This window comes from Nomia melanderi, chromosome 12 (assembly GCF_051020985.1).
Source record: "Nomia melanderi isolate GNS246 chromosome 12, iyNomMela1, whole genome shotgun sequence".
Lineage (NCBI taxonomy): Eukaryota > Metazoa > Arthropoda > Insecta > Hymenoptera > Halictidae > Nomia > Nomia melanderi.
The window spans coordinates 3,207,716-3,230,606 of record NC_135010.1 but is presented as its reverse complement, the minus strand read 5'-3'; the positions used below and the strand labels follow the sequence as shown (position 1 = coordinate 3,230,606).

The 22,891-nt window shown below is 31.8% G+C and overlaps 4 protein-coding genes and 1 long non-coding RNA gene across 7 annotated transcripts; 4 read left to right on the top strand and 1 right to left on the bottom strand.

Moving 5' to 3' along the window:
* Window positions 1-905: 905 nt before the first annotated feature.
* Window positions 906-2,240, bottom strand: LOC116426178 (uncharacterized). Its single transcript, XR_004234848.2, has 3 exons — window positions 2,109-2,240; window positions 1,239-1,378; window positions 906-1,130 (listed from the first exon to the last, which is right to left on the bottom strand). It is a non-coding gene; the product is annotated as an uncharacterized LOC116426178 (long non-coding RNA).
* On the top strand, window positions 1,865-5,173 carry LOC116426177 (proline-, glutamic acid- and leucine-rich protein 1). Its single transcript, XM_031974768.2, has 8 exons — window positions 1,865-2,087; window positions 2,214-2,612; window positions 2,690-3,036; window positions 3,124-3,303; window positions 3,378-3,642; window positions 3,754-3,954; window positions 4,022-4,314; window positions 4,421-5,173. Exons 1-8 carry the CDS (start codon window positions 1,974-1,976, stop codon window positions 5,100-5,102), a joined length of 2,481 nt encoding a protein of 826 aa, XP_031830628.2. The 5' UTR covers window positions 1,865-1,973; the 3' UTR covers window positions 5,103-5,173.
* A 765-nt stretch (window positions 5,174-5,938) lies between these two features.
* Window positions 5,939-7,596, top strand: RpL8 (ribosomal protein L8). 2 transcript variants are annotated; one of them, XM_031974658.2, is made up of 5 exons: window positions 5,939-6,013; window positions 6,289-6,436; window positions 6,639-6,780; window positions 6,859-7,172; window positions 7,361-7,596. In XM_031974658.2, the coding sequence occupies exons 2-5, from the start codon at window positions 6,299-6,301 to the stop codon at window positions 7,538-7,540; spliced, it is 774 nt and encodes a 257-aa protein (XP_031830518.1). In that variant the 5' UTR covers window positions 5,939-6,013; window positions 6,289-6,298; the 3' UTR covers window positions 7,541-7,596. The 2 variants fall into 2 exon arrangements, with proteins under 2 accessions (XP_031830518.1, XP_076228928.1); XM_076372813.1 differs by lacking the exon at window positions 5,939-6,013 and adding an exon at window positions 6,073-6,092.
* A 359-nt stretch (window positions 7,597-7,955) lies between these two features.
* Window positions 7,956-18,448, top strand: bel (ATP-dependent RNA helicase bel). Of its 2 annotated transcripts, none has more exons than XM_031975047.2 (9): window positions 7,956-8,103; window positions 8,216-8,324; window positions 8,984-9,065; window positions 9,305-9,828; window positions 9,952-10,424; window positions 10,532-10,836; window positions 11,114-11,413; window positions 11,488-11,754; window positions 12,071-18,448. In XM_031975047.2, the coding sequence occupies exons 2-9, from the start codon at window positions 8,280-8,282 to the stop codon at window positions 12,178-12,180; spliced, it is 2,106 nt and encodes a 701-aa protein (XP_031830907.1). In that variant the 5' UTR covers window positions 7,956-8,103; window positions 8,216-8,279; the 3' UTR covers window positions 12,181-18,448. The 2 variants fall into 2 exon arrangements, with proteins under 2 accessions (XP_031830907.1, XP_031830908.1); XM_031975048.2 differs by having other exon boundaries at window positions 7,966-8,324; window positions 12,071-12,165; window positions 12,592-18,448.
* Window positions 18,449-18,864: 416 nt separating this feature from the next.
* Window positions 18,865-22,860, top strand: P58IPK (dnaJ homolog subfamily C member P58IPK). The gene is made up of 6 exons (XM_031975051.2): window positions 18,865-19,071; window positions 19,146-19,256; window positions 19,369-19,568; window positions 19,661-19,983; window positions 20,056-20,399; window positions 20,478-22,860. The coding sequence occupies exons 1-6, from the start codon at window positions 19,023-19,025 to the stop codon at window positions 20,894-20,896; spliced, it is 1,446 nt and encodes a 481-aa protein (XP_031830911.2). The 5' UTR covers window positions 18,865-19,022; the 3' UTR covers window positions 20,897-22,860.
* The last annotated feature ends 31 nt before the right edge of the window (window positions 22,861-22,891 follow it).

Below are 22,891 nucleotides of genomic sequence, written 5' to 3'. Positions count from 1 at the left end.
TTATTAGATTTATCGTACGTTAACGTATCAAACTCGAGTTGAAGTAGACCTCTTTATCTGATGGAACACTTAAAATCTTTTAGAACATATCCAGGAAGTAATTTTTAAATAATTAAAAGTTAGAATAAGGGAGCATAAAAAATTAGGGATAATTTACTTATAAAATTTTCTCGAAAATTTAGTGATTTCAATAATATAATCTAGTTTTCAAATAAATGATAATTATATAAATTACTATTTTTGATAGTTATTCCTAGAAATAAAAAATTATGTTACTACTAATAACTAAATTAATTATAATACTGAACATAATTTTAAGAACTTATGCAGTAGTTACAAATGAACAAAAATTAACGTTCACTATATATATCATTTAATATAAAATGATTGCTTTTTATTTGTACAATCGAATAATAGTAAAATGCAATTACGCGAGGATGATTTGTTGTCAAATAGCGAAGCTCAACACAATTGTGTTTGTGTTTACAATGCGTGACCAACATTTCCTTTTTCACTTCGACTGCAACATTGCATTGTTGTATCACCCATAATTAAGAGATACCAAACTTAAGTATATGCAACAATGTAAATAACAGTATTGTTCATTACATTTCCACATTTCAAAATTATTAAACTTTTATTTTAAAACTAAGTAAAAATGGTGTAAGATCTTAACTAATTTAGACATTTGTATACTTAAATATTTAAATACTAAATTTTAAATATTGAAGTTAAAATAAAAATTTTTAATCTTAAAACTTCATAAACTCTAAACAACGAAAAGATTATTTCTTAATTAAAACAAAATACGCGAAATAAAAAACTAATTGGTAAAACTTTTATTCTAATTTTAACAGAGAAAATGTTAAATGGAAAAATACATTTTTATTTATTTCTTACTTTTCATGACTAATTTATAAAATTTTGTATTTTTCAATATACCATTCATACATGTTATAATATTGTTCACTTTTTTGCACTTTTCTTTGTATGCATAATTAATAAACAGAGTGTACACATGTTTTTACTTAAGAATATTAATTTTCTAAAGAATTTTTTAATTTTTACATATTCACTTTCCCATTTTTGCTTTTACTTCCCTTCCATTAAGGATCCCTGCTGTATAAATTCTGCAAATTATAAGAAATATTAGCGAAACATATCTAGTGCAAAGAGGATATCAGATTTATTTATTATATGATCGAATGCATTCATAGAAGGAGAAAAATTATACCTACCGTCACCACCGAGTGTACCACAAAATTACATAATAATTCCTTTTGCGATTGAGGCCAATCGCGTTGCGTAAAAGATTCACGGAGTTTGTTAAGCTCTGACTGTACATAACTCTAATAATAAATGTACGATTTATGGAAACCTACACAGATATTTAAAAAGGAATATTAGGAATGTATAAAGCTTTATAAACAAAAGTGAATGCTTTTATTTATCCTTATTAAAATATAATAGCGAATTCGTATAGTTAATGGTAAATTCAATAAGTAAAAATCATGGAGAATATTGTTTGAATCTAATAAAAATATTTAAACAAACAAATGAAAATTATTATGTACCATATAATATGAAAATAAATAAGAATTTTAATGTATCAAATTGTATACACAATATATGTATACCTATTGTAAATATAAATATATATTATATATATGCAATGCACATATTATTTTAATCCATTAAAATAATTAATTGTTTTTTATTTGTATAAACGTGTATCACTTAAGTAATAATTTTCTAAAAAATATTTCTTATATTCTGAAAAATCTTATTTCCAGTAAAATACAGCTATTATTAACAATAATGCATAAATTAGAATAAAAAAATGTAGTAGTCTCTATTATCTACTTGTACATATATAGTGTATTACCTACTGTTGAATTCTATATAGTGTTTGCGTACTTAACCTCATCAACAGAACCATCAGAAAAACGTGTAGTGATATATATTAAAAAACAATGGCAACAATAATGGAATTAATTAATTTTTATGACCACAGTTCAAAGGAATACGAGCAACTGTTACAGGACTTAATATGTTCTAATGGAGATATACCATTTAATATAGAAGAAGTAAAAAGAAATCTGAAATACCTTCTTAGTTTAGGATCTTAGATTCTCAATAACTTTTAACATAATTTTACTATTTTCAGTTAAAAAATTAATTTAACATCTTTAATTATATTATTTTTATTTTAGGTTGACGAAGCACAAAGTGTAATTATATCAACTATTAATAATTACTTAAATCGAGCTCACACAAGATATAACGGTTTAGTAATTTTAGATAAGAGTTTGTCACAATGTTCAAAAGATATACTTTTAAAATATAGCATCCTATGGATGTCAAAAGCCACACAAGTATTAGAAAGTATTCATAGTGTTCCACAAGAGTTGAATATCTCTTGCAAAGTGCTTGGACAATTAATTATACAAACAAAGGAGATTCCTGAAATACAGAAACAAGTATCTATGCAAAATGTGAAACAACTTGTAAATGCTATTGGGAATTTAGATTCAGAAAAACATTGTGGTTCAGTATATTATTTAATTGCCGTGTTATTACATCAATATCCTGAAGTATGTGAGCGTTTCCAAGTAAGTTTCCAAGATGAAGTTTCTTTATAGTGTTAAAATAAATTGCACAATAAATATTAATTATCTTACTATTGCAGGTAACTTTGAAAAGTCTAATACTACCACAAATTGATTCCACTCAAGAAAATGTAGTTAATTCTAGTGCAAGATGTTATGCGCTTTTAGCTAAAGCTACAGAACGTTCATTTAAACCACCAGTTTCAAAGCCCACTTATACTGGATGGTTATATCACCAAGCGCTTATTTGTAATAATTTACATACTATAATGGACATATTGTTTTCTAATTTGATAGAACTACAAAATGTAAGAATTTGGGATAAATTAGATTTACCGAATATATCTGAAGAAAATATTATTCAATTTTACTTCAAACAAAAGCGAAGATTTTTAAATCTGTGTTCTTATTTATCTTGTATGTTACGGTAAGTAAACAATATTATTACATATATTTTTATTAATACATATGTCTTGGAAAAGATGTTAATCTTTAAATAATTTATATTTTAAAGTGGATTTGATAAAAAGAATTCAGTATTACCCAATGAGATTTTGAAAGTTTTATGTAGAGGATTAGCAATACAACCTTCAAATCTAAAAAAACAAAATTCTGTTAAAGAACAAATGTTGTATCTTATATTACCACAGTTGCACATTGCTTTGTTTAATGTGTTGGATGCATTAATAAATGGGTAAGAATATGTTCATACAAAAAGAAGTACTTAAATAATATTTAAATTGAAATTCATTAACTTAAAATACTTAGATTCAAGGAGCAGTTAATACCGTTTGGGTCAACAATATTACAATTATTTCTTCAATCATTACAATGGACTGAAACAGTTTTAAAAGATAAAATAACCCTGAGTGGTGATAAACCATTCAAAAATGTACGAATATCTGTTTATAAGTGTCTTACATCTTGGCTAGTGAATACTAACTCACTGTCAGGTATAGAGACAATTGCTGATGAATATCTTCCTTCTATGTTAAAAGATATTGTACCAGAAAAAGATTGTGTTTTATTAACTGTAAGTTCAAGTTAAATTGAAATCTGTTTTAATTAATAAACTGCAAAATTAAATAATACAATAAAAACATATTTAATATTAATAAAAACATATTTCAAACTTTTATTGTAGATACAAAAAACTCACAATTTATCAAAAAGAGCATTGAAACGTCTTCGAGATAGTCAATATGAGAAAGGTACATATTTAGGTAATGGATTGACGTCCAGCAAAGAATATTATTTAGACACAGATATATGTAAAGGGTCTCTTACTGTGTTGCAAAATATATTTTTCAATGGTGGAACTTGTTTGAAGCAAACATTTTTTAAAGTAAGCTGTTTATATTTTTGCAGCTTTTACTTTAATTCAATATTTTACATAATGATAATGTTCACAGACAATACAAAATATGATAATACCTCTTTTATATGACTGTTACTTGAGTTCTGTAGAGCAGAAATTTTATAAAGAAAATTCTGATTGCCGTTTGCAATTACTAAGACTTTTGAGAGCTTTACAAATTAATCCGCATTGTTCAGTGCCTTTGCCTACACAATATTCTTTACAAATATTTGAAATGGCTTTACACGACACTAACTTGAACATTACGCAAGAAGCAAAAATTGCATTAGCAGAATTAGATAAAATTGTACATCCCCATGCGCCATCCATACAATTAACTCAAGTAGAGTAAGTTATATATATCTATTTACTTTCCTATATAAATTTCAGTACCTTAATAAGTCTTATTTTGATTTATTAAAATAAGTTATAAATTAAAAATAATATTTTTCAGAATAATACAGAAGGAATTTGTTGCTGAAAATCGAAGTGCAGAGCATAGAGAGACAGAAGATACATATTCAGTTGATACTGAAAATGTGGTAATTCAAGATACAGTTTCAGTCGATGCTGAAAATGTGATAGTCCAAGATACAGAACTATCATCAAATACAAACAATGAAGGAAATTCTCATCCCGAGGAAAATATTTTAGATGAAGATATGATACCATCTTCAAATAAAAGATTAAAAATAGTAGATTTACATCTAGATAAATCAGTTAAATCTACTCTAAAAACTAGTGATATAAATATTAATGAAAATATTTCAGATGACTTACAGTCAGAACAAATCAATGCAAAATTATTTAATAAACTTACAGTACAAGAAAATAGAATAGAAAATGAAGAACTCATGGAAATTCCAGATAAATCATTAGACGAGGCTGAAATGGAGCTAATTTTAAAGGATACAGCAAAAAGTATAGATAGTGAAATGAAATCAACATCACCAATTCTCAGTAAAGAAACTGATGATTCTCAATTAAATAAAATAGATCCCTCTGGAAATGATCACCAAAATCAACAAAACAATCTTGATATGATAGAAGTCTCTCAAGAACATTTATCGATAGAGAGTGAAAAGGAAGAAGAAATTTTACAGTTGTTTCAGGATGTACCAAAAAATGATGTTTGATTATAGTGTTTCTATTTTTTAAATGCAGAACAAACATATTATTTTATTGATCAAATAAATCTTGTTTACTCTTCAAATTGTTCACTGCATTTATGTTACTTATGATTGTACACCTTATATCTTTTGAATTTCCTTAATATTAATACCCTTTTTAATTTATTGAAACAAAGAAATTGAGTACTGTAGATTATATAATGTTTCGAAATAACACTTGTAAAGAAGTTATTTATATTCAAAAATGCTTTACATTAGAATAATCAAAAATTAGATTCTTAATTTCCAAAAAATTTATCTATTATGCTTATAAACGCATCCTTCATATAAAAGAGCACATAAAACTAAACTAAATTTCTTAGTTAACACCTTTTCTTCAATCATTATTTGTATCAGCCTATATCAATTACTCGATGTTTATACAACTTTTTATTCGTTTGATCATCTGCATACATATCTATCATTCCTTAATCCCAAAAATATTATTAAAGCTTTATATTTTTCTTAAATCTATAATGATACTATCACAGATGAGATATACCTGATACTATGCAAAAATACTTTCTATAACTTCTGCTACATCAAAAACATTAACATAACATAAATTTTTGAAAATATTGTATACCTTGAATAACATTATTAAAATAAGCAATGAATCAATTTTTCTAAACGATATGAGCATTGATAAGACGTATACAAGAGAGAATAATATATCTAAAATAAAATTTAAGTTTAATTTTTATAATTTTTTACTAATTCATTAAAATTACTATGAAATATATTTATTTGTAATAAGTACTTAAATACAACATATTTTTAAATTGACTATATTGGCGGACGCAGTGCAACCAACTTAAAAATTGTAAAATGTAGCGATTTCCGGCTGCGTCTTTCTCTGTTTGATATCGGTTCACTTGGTATGAGATGTGTTATTTGTTTCCTTGCTAAAATCGTCTTAATTCTGTAAAATTAAAATGCATCCAACATAAAGATGTTGTAATTAAAGAAGTTCAATCGATTCTTTACATGTTTCCACAAATATTTTTAGATAAATTTTAGAAAAATTGTGTTATATATTTCAGTTGTCCTGTTTTAAGGTTATATTGTGCCAACCAGCATAGTGTCACGTTTCGTGTTACTGTAGGTGCTTCAATAAACAAGTGTTTGAACGTGTTCAATTACTTTTGTGCAGGTTTTAAACCATGGGTCGAGTAATTCGTGCTCAGCGTAAGGGTGCTGGGTCTGTCTTTAGATCCCACACGAAAAGAAGAAAGGGAGCACCTAAACTTCGTTCTCTGGATTATTCTGAAAGGCATGGGTATATCAAGGGTGTTGTGAAGGTTTGTATAATTTTCTGAATGTAGAAAATTTTAAAGCTTTTAAATGTATATTATGTTAAAACATTTATGATGAATTCTATTAAATTTGCTCTGATTGAAACTGAAGTAAATATTAGAGGCTCTTTCTGAAAATGTATTTATATTAAAAAGGAACATTCACAATAAATGACATGTTTTATATAATAATTTTTTCTTTGTATAGGATATTCTTCATGACCCTGGTCGTGGAGCACCTTTAGCTGTTGTTCATTTCCGTGACCCCTACAAGTTTAAGACGCGTAAAGAATTATTTATTGCCCCTGAAGGAATGTACACTGGACAATTTCTTTATTGTGGAAAGAAAGGTAAATGAATAAATGTTAAAATATTTGTTGCATCGAACATTGTAATTTTATGAAGGAATATGGAAATGTGTATTTCAGCAAATCTTCAGATTGGAAACGTGATGCCTGTTGGTCAGATGCCCGAAGGTACCATTGTTTGTAATTTGGAAGAAAAGACTGGTGATAGAGGCAGATTGGCTAGGGCGTCTGGAAATTATGCTACAGTTATAGCCCACAATCCTGATACAAAGAAAACTAGAGTGAAACTTCCATCTGGAGCTAAGAAGGTCATTCCATCCAACAACAGAGCAATGGTTGGCATTGTTGCTGGTGGTGGAAGAATTGACAAGCCAATTCTTAAAGCTGGTCGTGCTTATCACAAATACAAGGCAAAGAGGAATTGCTGGCCCAAGGTACAGTATTTAATGATATGTATAAATTTTAATATTTGATATTATGCTTTAATATTCGACTATGATGTTTTTAGACATTTGAAACCTGAATAATTTATTGTAGAAAATTTTTACTGAGTCACCTTAATATTTATTAGAAGTTAATCCCGTTAATGCATCGTTTTTAAAACACTTTAAACAATTTTTAGGTTCGTGGTGTTGCTATGAACCCTGTTGAGCATCCCCACGGTGGTGGTAACCATCAACATATTGGTAAAGCATCCACAGTTAAACGTGGAACAAGCGCTGGTCGTAAGATTGGTCTTATTGCTGCGCGTCGTACCGGAAGAATCAGAGGAGGAAAAACCGACACCAAGAAAGACGATTAGATTAAATGCTGATTAAATTTTGGAACTTGTACAATAAAAACACTAAAATAACATTGCTTTATGTGTAAATTTATTTATTTCAATACCTATATTTTATATAATCCATTTCCTCTTTAAAATTAAAAAATTTGGAAATATATTAAATGTTCTTTTTAATTTGATATTATAATTTTTTATATTAAAGTCTGAACCTAGCTATATAATCCGTTTTGGAATCTGAATATAGCCATCTTGAACATAGGTATTAATAACCAGTAAATTGAATGGGTAACACGAATAAGTTCACAAATTTAATTTCAATATTATGTATCAGATATAAATCTAAGTTTTAAAGTCTATTAGGATGAGAATAATAGGAACGATAAATGCCAAGAAAATTGTCCAGTAGAGTGTGCTCTTATAGTTTTCGCAATATCCGGCGGAAATAAGTTGTCAGCCATCTTGCTAGCAGTATTTCGGCGCTCGGCCATTTTTGTTGCGTCGACGTCAAGTGTGGCCAGAGGCCTTTCATAGTAGTCAGTCTTCGAATTTCCTTTGCATCGAAGTAGCGACAAGCGGACACTGTAATTATAACAACTTGACTTAATTGACAAGTTTCCTTCGTAGATCAGCAAGGAGCGGAAGGAGAGAGGAAAGTAGCGAACAATTAAAATTTTTTGCTTGGTGATTGTCTAGGCGAGAAACAGCTAAAGAGATTCTGCGGCAGAGCCACGAAAAATACGCACCGAGGCGGAGTAATATGAGTAATGCAGCCAACCAGAATGGATCAGGTCTAGAGCAGCAGGTAAAATAGTGAAATAATTTTGCCTTTTATATTTTTGACAACCGTTGCTTCGACGCTACGTTTCTCTATTCGCCCTATCTATTCAGTCCTTCATTGTTCCGTGCTATTTGAAACTTTTGTTTGAAGCAATCATGCTAGAATGCACATAGGCGTCATTTGATAGCCTGTGTCTATCTAAATTATTTAATCCCGCGTCTTACTTTCGTTATAAAAAAATTTATAGACTCGGGTCATTGTTGAGATCGTTTATGACGTACAGCTTTGTAATGGCGGCAACCAATTCCGGGAACAGCATGCCTCGTGCCATGACGCATTCTCGTATTGCTTTTATATCGTGTTGTATTTCTCATGATTAAGTATATTATACGCGCAATACATATTTTTTATTTTTATTTTTTATGACCTAGTTAATTACAACTACCAAATCTAAATATTTTTACACGTCTAAATTTTAGTTGCATTCTAATAACGACTTTTCTCATATGAGTAGTATATGTCGACAATGATTTAACATTATTCGATTAAAGTTTTACAATCCAACTTGTATATTTTTTCTTTTATGAATTAATAAGAAATTTTAATTTTATAATACTTTAACATTTTTATTTATAATATATTTTATAGATAATAATTTTAACGAGTTACATTTTATGTTTTAGTTAGCTGGTCTGGACTTGTCAGGCTCCCGCCAACCAAGTGGGGGCCGTTACATACCACCACACCTAAGAAATAAATCTGGAAGTAAATATTTTTTTCAGATTTTATTTTTAATATCTATTACGTATTATTTAAAAACACAAATCAGGTTTAATGTTTCCTTTGCATTTTAATATTTTTACTAAATATTTAGTAAGTTGAGGTGTTGCTACTGAGAGGATTTTAGAGTCAGTAGAACTTCTTGGTGATCCTGTATTCATTAATCAGAAGTACGTACAGATGTTACAGGATACAAAAAAAACTAAACTATTGATTATTTATAGGTAACGGACCTTCTGCAGGAGATCAACATTCTTCCTCTTCGAGATCATATTCTGAGAGAGATAGAGGAGGCGGTGAACGTGATCGCGAGAGGGAAAGAGACAGGGGCAGAGGTGGATCATCAAGCTATAGAGATTCACGAAGTTCTCGTGATGTTGACTTCGGCAACTTTGGGAACTATGGTGGACGTAACAGACGAAGTGCAGCCGAAGAAAATGGAAGAGATTATAGATACCCCAATTCCGAGCGCGATCGACCTCGTGATCGCCCGATTAGCTCCGGCAATGATCGTTGGCCAGAGCCTAGGAATAACCGTTGGCCAGAGACAAGACAAAACGATCATAGATCAGGAGGTAGCGGCGGTGCTGTTAGGTGGAAGGAAATTGACTGGACGATTCCTACTTCCAGAGATGAGCGATTGGAGGTGGAATTATTTGGCACTGGTAATACTGGTATTAACTTTAGTAAATATGAGGATATCCCAGTTGAGGCTACTGGAGACAATATACCTCCACACATCACATCTGTAAGTTCTAAACTATCGTCGTAATACGTAAAGCTAATAATAATAATAATAATAATAATAATAATAATAATAATAATAATAATCATTATTAGCGCAAATTGTTTATTTATTGCATTTTGATAGTTCGACGAGGTTCAGCTGACGGAGATAATAAAGAACAGCATTGGTTTGGCTGGTTATGATAAGCCTACACCCGTGCAGAAGTATGCGATACCGATCATCATTGGACGTCGTGATGTTATGGCCTGTGCCCAAACAGGGTCTGGTAAAACAGCGGCTTTTTTAGTGCCAATATTGAATCAGATTTATGAAAGTGGGCCACGTCCACCGCCACCACATGTCAATTCTTCTGGCAAGCGTAAACAGTATCCACTAGGTCTAGTATTAGCACCTACAAGAGAGCTTGCCACTCAAATATATGACGAAGCAAGGAAATTTGCATACAGATCACGTATGCGCCCTGCTGTTGTATATGGTGGTTCCAATATTGTAGACCAAATGCGAGAATTAGATCGTGGCTGCCATCTTCTTGTAGCAACACCTGGCCGTCTCGTAGACATGTTGTGCCGGGGTAAAATTGGTTTACATAATTGTCGGTACGTACATTTTATAACAAATACTACGAGTAAACATTTTAAACCATTTTAATGTTTATTTTCAATAATATGTAGCTTGGAATATAATAATAAATTTAATATTACAGATATTTAGTATTGGATGAAGCAGATCGTATGTTGGATATGGGTTTTGAACCACAAATACGACGTATAGTCCAAGAAGATACAATGCCTCCAACTGGGGAGAGACAAACACTTATGTTCTCAGCTACGTTTCCCAAGGAGATACAGATGTTGGCAAGGGATTTCCTTAGCAATTATATCTTCTTAGCTGTAGGCCGTGTAGGCTCTACATCTGAAAATATTACTCAGAAAATTGTGTGGGTGGAAGAACATGATAAACGTTCATATTTGCTTGATTTGCTTCAAGCTAGCAACTTATCAGATCCTTGTAAGTTAGCATATTTATAATGTATATAATAATATAGTTTGTTTGCACTTGTCAGTTTGCATTATTTCTTAAAGTATTGAAGGTAGAAATAAATGTTCATGCAAAAATGATATGGTATGAGAGGATAAATTTTTTAATAGGACTGAATTTTTCTACTTATATTGTTAATTTAATATTTAAATAAACTTTTAATATTCTAAAAGATAATAGTCTGAACATTTATGCATGAACACAGCGTACAATAGATTGTGATCAAGTAATTACATTACACTTTTAGCTACTGAATCATTAACGCTCGTTTTCGTGGAGACAAAGAAGGGTGCAGATATGTTAGAAGAGTATTTACACTCAATGGGATATCCGGTTACCAGTATTCATGGTGATCGCACTCAACGTGAACGAGAAGATGCTTTGCGTCGTTTCCGTGCTGGTAAAACGCCAATACTTGTTGCAACTGCCGTTGCTGCCCGTGGTCTCGATATTCCGCATGTAAAACATGTAATTAATTTCGATTTACCGGGCGACGTGGAAGAGTACGTCCACAGAATTGGTCGTACTGGTCGCATGGGCAATTTAGGTCTGTTTTCGTTTCTATTTCTCTCGTTCGTGTTATATAAGCCCTGTAGTAATGCACTTTTATTTCTGTAATAGGTCTAGCAACCTCATTTTTCAACAGTAAGAATCAGAACTTGGTGCGTGATTTGGTGTCTTTATTGATTGAGGCTAACCAAGAACTCCCACCATGGCTGGACGATTTGTTCAGCGAAGTAAGGTATTCTGGAGGTGGATCTCGACGTGCTGGTGGCAGTACTAAAGGGCGATTTAGCGGTGGGTTCGGTGCAAGAGATTACCGTCAACAACCCAGCTCTGGACCCGTTCGTAATAACGGTTCCTCTAACAGACCTGGTGGTTATGGAGGTAAGTATTTGTACATTCTCGTGGGAAATATTAAGTCTTACTGTCAGTTATCAACTTGTGCATAAATTTCGATGTGTCTGTATTCTTTTCTCCTAGTATGTGTATATTTACATACTATTCATATTTTCAAGGTTATCACCTTGTCATTCACTTTATCATCAAATTGTATCTCAAATATTTTACACTGTTCTATACAAAGCTTTTTGATAATTCTTTTATTGACAAGCATTAAAGTTTAAAACTTCAATTACATTTTCTTTTAAAGGAACCTGTCTACTTAGAAGTATATTTACATAAACATATTTCTTTTTTGTAGGTAACTACGGAGGTTATGGCGGGAATTATAATAATTCATCGCATAATAATTCTGCTAACAACGGAAGCAGCAATGGCACCGATTGGTGGGGGGAGGTATGGGACAAGTAATCATCGCCATTTAAATTTCCACCCTTACCATTATTATTACTGTACACGTAAATTCAAATATATGTAAGAAAGACACGTACGACATACACATCATACGCAATACGCGTGTATTTCTGCGCGTATACACACACGTGACAAGAGACAGACAGACACACGCACGCACGCGAAACAAAAGAGACAGACATACACGCGCACGAAACAAGAGACAGACACACGCACATAAACAAAAGACAGACAGTATCACGTATAAACAGATCACGTTCGCTGACTGCCTGAGCACTACAATTTTTGAACTAAAAAAAGTAATTATGTTCATTCAATTCAACAAAAAAGAAAATAATTAAAAAAAAAAGATAATACTTTTATTCGCGTGCGACGAAACGTTTTGACAAATCCTAAGTGCAATTTCAGCATTAACAACCGAGACGACGAGTTTGGACAGTGACGCGCGAAGGAAGGCAGTGATCTCGTTTCGAAAACATTCATGGAGGGATATATGAGGATTTGTCAGGCGCTAGACAAAGATATGTAAGATCCATCCAAAGTTTCGTTGCCGTGCGTGTTGAGGAACACAAGTAGTCTAAATCACTAATGAATCGAATCGTTATTGCCTAGACGGGATATAACGATAAAACACATAGTAGGTGGAGGAACTTAGTAAAATTTTTTAGAACTCCTGTCGAGACTATGGGGCTCGTTGTAGCTCCATTATTTAAATTTTTTGAAGGATGTTATGTGCGTATCTTCGAGAATTATGGCGTCTAACAGAGAAATTAATATAGCTTTAAATGCACAAGTGCTTTAGTACTCCCGCCTGAATGGCCAGTAACTTGTGTAGTTTGATTTAAACTGACGGCGCCATCTTTTTTTGTTTTCTCCTTTTTGTTTTGTTAGTTTCTTTTTCTTTATTATTATTATTTTTTTTAATGTAACGCACTTATAAACTTGACTAGGCGCCTAGGATACGTCATATCATCGCCATCGCCATAGAATTCGTGACGATTCCTGTTTTAAATTTACTGTAATCCAGCGACGAATGGTACTTTGTTGTTTTGCCGTCCCCAGATACAGACGACGTTGCGCCGGCAATATCATGGTTTTATCGACTGAATTGCGGTGAAATATTCCACTAGTCGAAAGCTTTGATATTACGAAAAGGACACAGGCTGCGTCTTAGGATTACTTTTAGAAATCTACGTTTGTATTTCTGTCTCGCGTCCTCTTAAACCGATAAGTAAGTTTCATAACAGGAACACTGTAAACTAATTGCTCATTTTAATCTAACTTAATTAAAAGTGTCGTTTTATTTAAAATTTTGGTCGCTGTATCTAGAGAATAGGCTGTAACGTTTCAGCAAGCGCGTCAGGTATATAATTCGTTGTACCTGAATTTTTAATGTACTCTAATTAGAATTTCTAAACGTAACAAAGACGTTGTCCTGTAAAAATGGTATGATGGTGCGTTATAAAAATGAAAAAAAATGAATCTTAGGTCGCAGTTACTGGGTGCGAGTGCTCTGGAACGAAAGCATGATATTGTGAACGGAAGATAACGTTAAACGGGTAAAAAAATGAATACGGTTGCAGTTACAGAAGGGAAAACTTCAAAAAAGAACGAAAGAGCAAACCATACGTGCACTGTTAGAAGTTGGTTCAATTTTGTGGAGAAAAATGAAAGAACAAACGAACAAACGAAAGAAAGAAAGAAAAATAACGATGAGAATTATACAAAGAAGCAAGCCCTTTGAAACAAGAAGGCGAAAGGCGCACTCATATTTTATAACTGTATTTATCAGTACGCTATATATAGATATATATACATACTAAGTAATATTCGTAAATACATAAACATTAAAATAATTGAAAAACGACTGTGATATTGAACGATCTTGTGACATTCAATTTCCACGCGAATTGATAAATATGAACAATTTAACGAAATACAAATGCTAAATGTATTAATTAATTGGTATTGAATGTCAGGGAAAGCATAGAAGCTCAGTTTTGTTTGAGCTGTGAAAAAATGGGAATATTAAGTCGTTAAATACATGAAGAAACCACGTGGCTGTTGTCCGATCGGGGAGGGCTGAACGCTCGGCTCTTAAGTCCTGAAAACACGTTTTTTGGGGCATTGTTTCTACTTAAAAGAAAAAAGAAATGAATGAAAGAAAGAAGGAAAAGAAAAGAAAGAAAAAGAAGAAGAAAACGAAATGAAATGATTAAAAAAAAATGTGTAACGCGCATCAATGGTAGATGATGAACGGCGGAACGCGTCATTACTGGATGATGATGTTGGTAGGGCTTTATAGAATATCGATATCTTTTGTGCAAACGTCGGATTCTTACCTAAACCTATGTGAGAAAAAGTACAAATTCGATTTGCGTGACAACTGACAGGATTTTTAGACATGTCATAACTTATACCTGTTATATTAATAGATTTATAGTGCAATCGCGTGCGTGAATCGTATGCCGTGTGACCGTGGACCAAGGTGTGAATGCCTCCTTGCGATATAAGGGGGAGGAAAATAATTATTTCAACTAGAACATTTCAAATAGTGTTACGAGTAAATATTGTTGGCTTCCGAACCATATGGTGTGTGTGGTTTTCAAATTCTCTATAATATGATTTCATCGTCGAGTTCATCTGTCAACTCGGAGGCCCTGCCAAGAACATTACAAGAACCCACAGTGAAGAGTGACGATCGATCATTTTTTCGTTTATATAGTGTACAACTCTATTTACGGCAACGCAGATATCTTCAGTTGGACGATCGAGTTTGTCGAGAAAAATAGTAGATCTTGCCGTAATAGTACTACTACTACTACTATTACTACTACTACTATTACTACTACTACTACTACTACTACTACTACTACTACTATTGCTACTATTATTACTACTACTACTATTATTATTAGTATCATTATTGCTATAATATTATTCTTAGTTAACGATTATTACTGTTACATTATTCGTTTTCTCAACAACGTCTACGTCGGTTTCGTAGGTGGTACTACCGTGTACGTGCAAGCTTTTTCAGAAACAGCTTTGCTGTTTGCGTTTGTGTTATTTTACACTGCGATAGAAAGAGAACGAGTATAACGGTGGCTATTGGACATTATTATCCTGAATAATTATATATATATATATGTATATATGTATATATACATACATATCTCATGATGTATTTCATATATGTATTTTATATATACATAAATATTTAATATGTATATTTTTTCCGTTATTTAAAAAATTATAATCGTTCATGTAATTGAATACGAACAGCTACACTTGTACCCGTACATGCACATATTATAAAAACATTCGTAATGAAAATTCTGGATTCTACTGTCCAATCGTTCGCCGATGCAACGAATACATATGACGCGTCGATGTAAGTTATTAGTCCTGTGCAGTTGGAAGTAATATGTTTATTTACGAGTAATATGGTGGACAGAGATCATGCAAGTAACGTCAACTCGCAAATACGCAAAAATATTTTTATACTTATTTCTCTCCTAGTTATAACAATATTTTTATATATGCAACAGTGTTGGTCGTCGAGCGGTCAAGGTGTACTATTGAGTTCATGTATTTTTTGTCTATTCTCTTTTTTTTTAATTTATATTTTTCCATATCGCGAACAAACCGTCGATCGAATTTAAAAGGTTCAATTGTCGGTGTGATTTTGATCGCGAAAATCAGGATTATTGACAAGTTAAAATTTACGTGATAATCGGATGTCCACCGTTTCCGTAACCGGTATACGTATACAAATTCAAGTACGGCATTATAATTTAGATGGTATTAGCATCTTTAGAGAAGATAGGAGAACGATGTAATAAACGAAACTATTATTTATTAACGTTTTAAGTATTTATTATAGTTTTTTTCTCTCTTTCTGTTATTTCTCTCGGAAGGACAGTGGTCGCGTATTTGTACCGTACACAAAGTACCTTTAACAATTGTTTGGTCCTCTAAAGTATATCGGACGAGCAGCCTTAATAAACACTTACGGATCTACACAAAGCGGAACGATTAGAAAGAAACGATACAAAATAAAAGGAAGAAAAAGAAAGAAAAAAGAAATCAATCATAGTGCGAAACGAGATAAAAAGACCGTGAGAGGGGCTATGTACGAAAAGTGAATAGTGTTACACGTCCCGTGTAATGTGAAAAATAAGAAAAACATTTGAGAAAGAAAGAAAATGGTGGCGTTTAACTGTGACTGCAATCATTACTACTACAAGCAAAGAATGCGCAATTATTGAAGCACACATACACACAAGATAGAAACATTTAATTGTAAATCCATTGTATTTATCACGTACGCATCACGCAACAGTGTTGGGAGAGAGACGGCGTGCCACGCGTAAATAGCGTCGCTGAAAACACTATTGTTGTCGCGTGCTGTATAGATAATAGTTTCCTTTACCATTTCCTTTTTTTGTATTGTATATGTTTACGCATGCTCGATTATTCGAATGTTCGTGCGTGTTCGATTTGCTCTCGAGTTTTGTAAGGAAAGGGATAAAATATAAAGGATAATGGAAAACGAGGGGCGGGGGTGAAAAAAGATTTTTACGCGCTTGTTGTATGTCTACTCGAGCAGTTTTTTTTCTTTGTTCAGTGCGTGAAGGTAAACGAAGCTATATAATACTCAGAAACACAAATGAGTGGAAAGAAAAACGAGGTTGAGTGAAATTTGATGTATGCGCGCGAATGGAGAAGGCGATGGAAACGGTCGAAACGAGAGAAAAGATGATGGTAAAAGAGCACACGCGTTAGGGAATGGCGGTAACGAGAAATTCGTTAGGCGAAACAAGGCGGGATGGCAAACGAAAATGAATGTCTTCGAACTTTTACGAATGTTATTTCGTGTCGAGTTAATAGGCGTCGCTTGTTGAATCGAGTAACGCGATGATGACGCGCGTTGGAAAAATGAAGTAAGTGAATGAAACTTCAATGGAAGCGTGTCGCGCAATATTGTCACGCTTCCGACAACGAGTCTCGGTGGTTGTGTTCATATTATTTCCACGGCCAGTGATGCTCGTGTGTCATTCAATTGTAACTAATGATACCGCTATACATATATAAATATATATATATATATTTGTATTTATACATATCTATATATATGTACATATATATGTGTGTGTATATATATGTATAAATATATAAATATATATATATTGTGCGTTTCACTCGGAACAGCGAGCAAAATGTCAAGAGTGTGAAAAGAAGAAGAAGAAGAAGATGATGATGATGAAGAAAAGTAAAGAAACGGAACGGTGAACGTACCATTCTGTCGGTCTCTTATTAGTAATTGCACATTTACACGCTACATTAGGTGAACTGAGAAAAAAATATGAGAAGTAGGAAACAAAAATCTGCAAACAACTGTACGTCGTACGGCTATTGAATGAAATAATAAAAATAAAGTGTCTGAAATTGAACAAAAATAAAGGAACTCAACTTGAAACCTTATGCAATGTATGGTGTATACATACGTGTATAAATATGTATGCATAAACATACATATATGTATGTATACATATTTATATAGATATGTATGCACATTCGATATGTATACAGTCGTTCACTAGCAATAAGTTACGATCGCGTTGCAGAAAGCATGTGCATCTCGTGCTGAGATGAAAGAGCACGTGTATTTCGTGAAGAATGATGTAGAGTGTCAATATTGTTACAAATACCTCATAAGAGACGATGGATCACGTGTATTATTTACATGTTCATTCATTTAGTGATTCATTCGTTTATTTATAGTATTATGCAAAAATGACAGGAGGATTCTATAAAATGAACCATCAAATAAACAAGGAAAAAAAGATTATGCGATGTAGAGTCTTTTTTATATGTACACGCTTTTCTACCCCGTGATTTACATTGAAATTGATGAATCGCTTTACCTTTTACCGAAACACGTATTTCAAACGAAATAGTTTGTATACACAGTTATTTTATTTTGCTTCGTCGTGTGAGTATATTCGAATCAGAGGGTAGGTATTCTTTATTTTTCGGGTTGTTCTTGCAACAATTGCATAATCTTTTGTGCTGGGTGAATTTAAATCTGTGTGATTTCAATATATACGTTCTTTTATGTTGTATATTTTTCTGTATTCTACATGCCATCGGTGGTAGAATCATAATGCAGCTTTTATCTGGTAGACAAAAATATTTATTAAAGTATTTTGGACAGTTACCAAATGCATGTATATCAATAAAAACACAAATTCTAAATCAACTTTCCAAAAAGTTTGTGTAGAAGATATTTTCCATATTTTAACGATAATTTTTAATTGTCAGGAATTTATGTATTTTATGTTAACTCATATTTCTTAGTAAAGAATATATCTGAAAGTAAATAAATTTTTAATAAATCTTCAGATACGATTCTTTGTTTTTGTAAACTTGTATCAGTTAAACAATCCTTTCAAATGTTATCTTGATTGTTAGGAAACATTAAATGATACATTATTGTGTGTATGAAAATTTATATAAAGTGTTGTACATAGTAGGGATAATTAATTTTTATTTATTTTTTGTCGATAATAAGGTAAATGGTTGCTCGAAGAGATAATTTTCATGCGGTAAGATTGGCTTGCAATCTTATAATGGAATAGATGTAGGTGTAAATAGTGGGAGAACAATTTCTGTTCGACCAACTTGGACCAATCGTGTAAGACCACGATCGCAATGGCGGTGTGGCTGATCAGTTTTGTGTTATCTGGTGGTTGAATAGAGGCTTGTAAAGCCAGCAGGTCTGTTTTCTTGTTTATTGAAGTATTCGTACCATCGTCTCAATTTTTTATTCAGTCATGTACCATTGTGGTTTATTATTAGTTTTATTGGATTTGTCTTTAGACGGTAAATAATCCTAACCTGCAGTATATTTATTATAATTATTTCACGCTACAATACTTAATGACTTCGTTTTACAGTGGTTGGAAGTGTTTCTCAATTAGAAATTGATAGACATTTGGAATTAGGTAGAGAATTTTTAGCAAAAGGTCAGTTACAAGATGCACTGTCACATTACCATGCTGCTGTTGGTGAGTATGGTTTCCATTCATCATAATTTTACGATTTTATAATCATAATGGTGACGTAAACTGTTAATGTAATTTAAATGATTCAAAATCTTGAAGTATGCTGTTGTTGCAGAGGGTGATCCGAACAATTATTTAACATATTACAAAAGAGGCACAGTATATTTAGCGTTAGGTAAAGCAAAGTTTGCGCTTCTTGATCTTGACAAGGTTCTGGAACTAAAGCCAGATTTTACGTCTGCAAGATTACAACGAGGTAATGTGTTACTTAAGCAAGCTCAATTTGATAAAGCTGAAGCAGATTTTCGAAATGTGGTAAGTATACTTTTGGTAGGATATGTAGTTCTTTTATTTAAACAATTAAATTTCATACTACTGCAACATATTGTGTTTATTTTTTCTTACAGTTGGCAGTAGAACCAAATAACGAAGCTCTCAATGCCTTATATAAAATATCACCTGCACAAGAAGATCTAGAAATTGTAGACAGATTAATAAGACATGGTGATTATGCAGCAGCTGCACAACAACTTACCAAAATTATTGAAATATGTCCATGGTCAGCTGAACTTAGGGAACGCAGAGCAGAATGTTATGAAGCTCTTGAAGATTATATGAGTGCTATTTCTGATGTGCGTTCTACAACTAAGTTACAATCTGATAACACACAGGGATTCTTTAAGTTAGCTGGTTTACATTATCGTCTTGGACAAGTAAACGAGTCATTGAAGTGAGTAGTAATATTATTTAAGATTGTTTTTATAATACTACAAATTATCTAATTAAAATTTTAAATATTTAGAGAAATTCGAGAGTGTTTAAAGCTTGATCCAGAGCATTCAAAGTGTTTTTCATTTTACAAGAAAGTTAAGAAAATAGCTCAGTTATTAGCAAATGCGGAAAATTCTGAAGAAGCTAAAAATTATGATAAGTGCATAGTTTCTGCTCAATCTGTATTTAAGCTTGAACCAAACATAGGCAATGTTCGTTTTCTTGCTCAGCATCTTCTTTGCAAATGTTACACTGGTGATTTACAGCCGGGTGAGGCAATTAAAAATTGTAAAGAAGCACTAAAAATTCGAAAAGAACCTGGAGTGTATTGTGACAGCGCAGAAGCATATCTTGCTTCTGAGATGTTTGATGATGGTGAGTCATGCTTACATGGTATGTAATTTTTTTTGCAATTAAAATAATTTAATAATATAATTATATTTTTGTAAAAAGCGATAAGAGACTTTAAGGAAGCTTTAGAAATTGATCCTAGCTTGCAAAGAGCGAAACAAGGTCTTCATAAAGCTCAACAAAGACAAAAACTGTCTGAATCTCGAGATTATTATAGAATCCTAGGTGTGCCAAGAACAGCATCAAAACGGGATATTATTAAAGCATACAGAAAGGCTGCACAGAAGTGGCATCCTGATAATTTTCAGGAAGGAGAGGAAAAGAAGCGAGCGGAGAAAAGGTTTATTGACATTGCAGCTGCCAAAGAAGTATTAACTGATGATGAAAAACGAGCGAAATTTGACCAAGGAGAAGATCCGTTAGACCCAGAGTCAGGGAAACATCAGTATGGTTCTAATCCCTTCCAAGAATTCCACCACTTCCATGGTTCCCCCTTCCAATTTAAGTTTCATTTCAATTAGCAGTTGTTACTACTTTTTAGTTTCTTAGTTCCATTTTTATTATTTTTATTCGCATGGTACTAGCCCAAGTAAAGTGTCGAAATTATTCTGTCGTCGCTCATTATGCGACATAACTTCCGCTACCTTAACAGGAACTTAATTTTTCTAGTCTACCTCGTTGGTAGTCATGTGGTCTTGTATCTGTGTGGAAATGGAAGACTGTACAAGGGAAAATGTCAATCACTCAGTAAGTTGACCAATAACTAGGGATAATCTCATTTAATACTAAATTGTCTGAAATATTGATGATAGTAATGATTTTGTTATTTTTTTTTATCTGAGACTATAATTATCATTACTAATAAAATTTAATGTGTACGTAACATTGATAAAGCGTACACACAATTTAATGCATAATATATAATAATTTGTGAGAAATGTGAAAATTGTAATTTCGAGTATTTGGCTTACTCAATTATTAAGAAAGAATGTTGTAGTTTATACAGACTGATCAAGTAATTAGTTTGAAGTGGACATTCTTTACCGAATTAACCTCGTGCCAGCGACACGTGAACCAGAAGTGAAACTCATGTTTTGATAAAAAATCTAGGATATACTGTGGTGACACTACTATCTGAGTGTTATGGCGGGCTGTGGGTCATTCAGTTTGGCTTGATTTTGTGTGACGATCACATCAAATGAGTACTACGAAAATCATTTTCTAAGTAATACAGTCATCAAGTACAGACACACTTGTATTGGTGTGAATAGAATAAGTATACTGTACACTGACTGTATTTGACATTCATAAAAATACGTAGGACAGTGCTGTGAGCGTGTTGTGTTCGCATGAGTGTAAGAGAATTTTATGTAAATACTGTAATCTCTGATATTTGTTTAAATATATTTGAATTATTTATACAAACACACTCGTATCATTTGTATATAATAACTACGGGCATTTTTATACAAAATACAGGAAAATGCGTTGTATATAATGATATCTTTAAAACTGCTTTTATTTCATGAAATATATCACTGTGTGAGTTATTTTCAGTTTTTCCGCCAACAGTAACAGATTTTTTCGTATAATTAACCGCTTTTAATTTTTACTTATTCGCATGGTTAATTGAAACAATTGAGTTATAATGAAATAGAAATTCACTAAAAAGAGTACTGAACAATCATAACTAATTTATATTGAAAAATAGTAGCATATATAAGCTGTATTTCAGATGTAAATGTATCGTTCTCATAGATATTTAGAATTAATATCGTATTTTACGGTGCTAAAATTTGTTTTATTTCCAATTATAATTATTCTAAGAAAACATGGAAGTATAAAATATTTTTCTTTTGCTCTCATAGATAATTTATAATTTACATTCTGTAATAAATATTTTCATGAATTTATTTTTTGTAAACTTATTTGTACAGTAGGAACAATAACATTGTAAATTAAGAATTATTTACGTAGTAATTCGCCTTCATTTTGAACACCTTGTTGATTGACGATTTTGTCTAAAGAAGATATCTTTAATCTTCAATACACATACCTTATTTGTGTATAATATGTTAAAGTGATTTAAGTGTTTTAAATTATTAAATACAAATTAAAATACTATTATAAAAATCTGTATTGCCTTCAGATATAAATTAATGTAAGTATAAATACAACTCAATTTTTAAAAACATGAATACAGTAGTGACCAGTCAGCAAGGTGTTAAAATAAATTAAACGATATTTTTTACATACTTTTTATACTTCTTATTGTCATATATTATCTATTAATTTTAGTGAATGCTTATTTTGTATTATATTTCTGCCATATGTGACAAGTATTTTGCGTAAAATATAAGACAATTATATTCGATTACTCTTTAAGAAAGGATTTATATAACTTTTCATACATAGAATAAAATTAAAAAGTTTATGGAAATTGGAAAAGGAGTAAATATAAATATAAGTTATGTACATCACAAAAGTATTGTCTAGATTTATTTTCATTGATTATT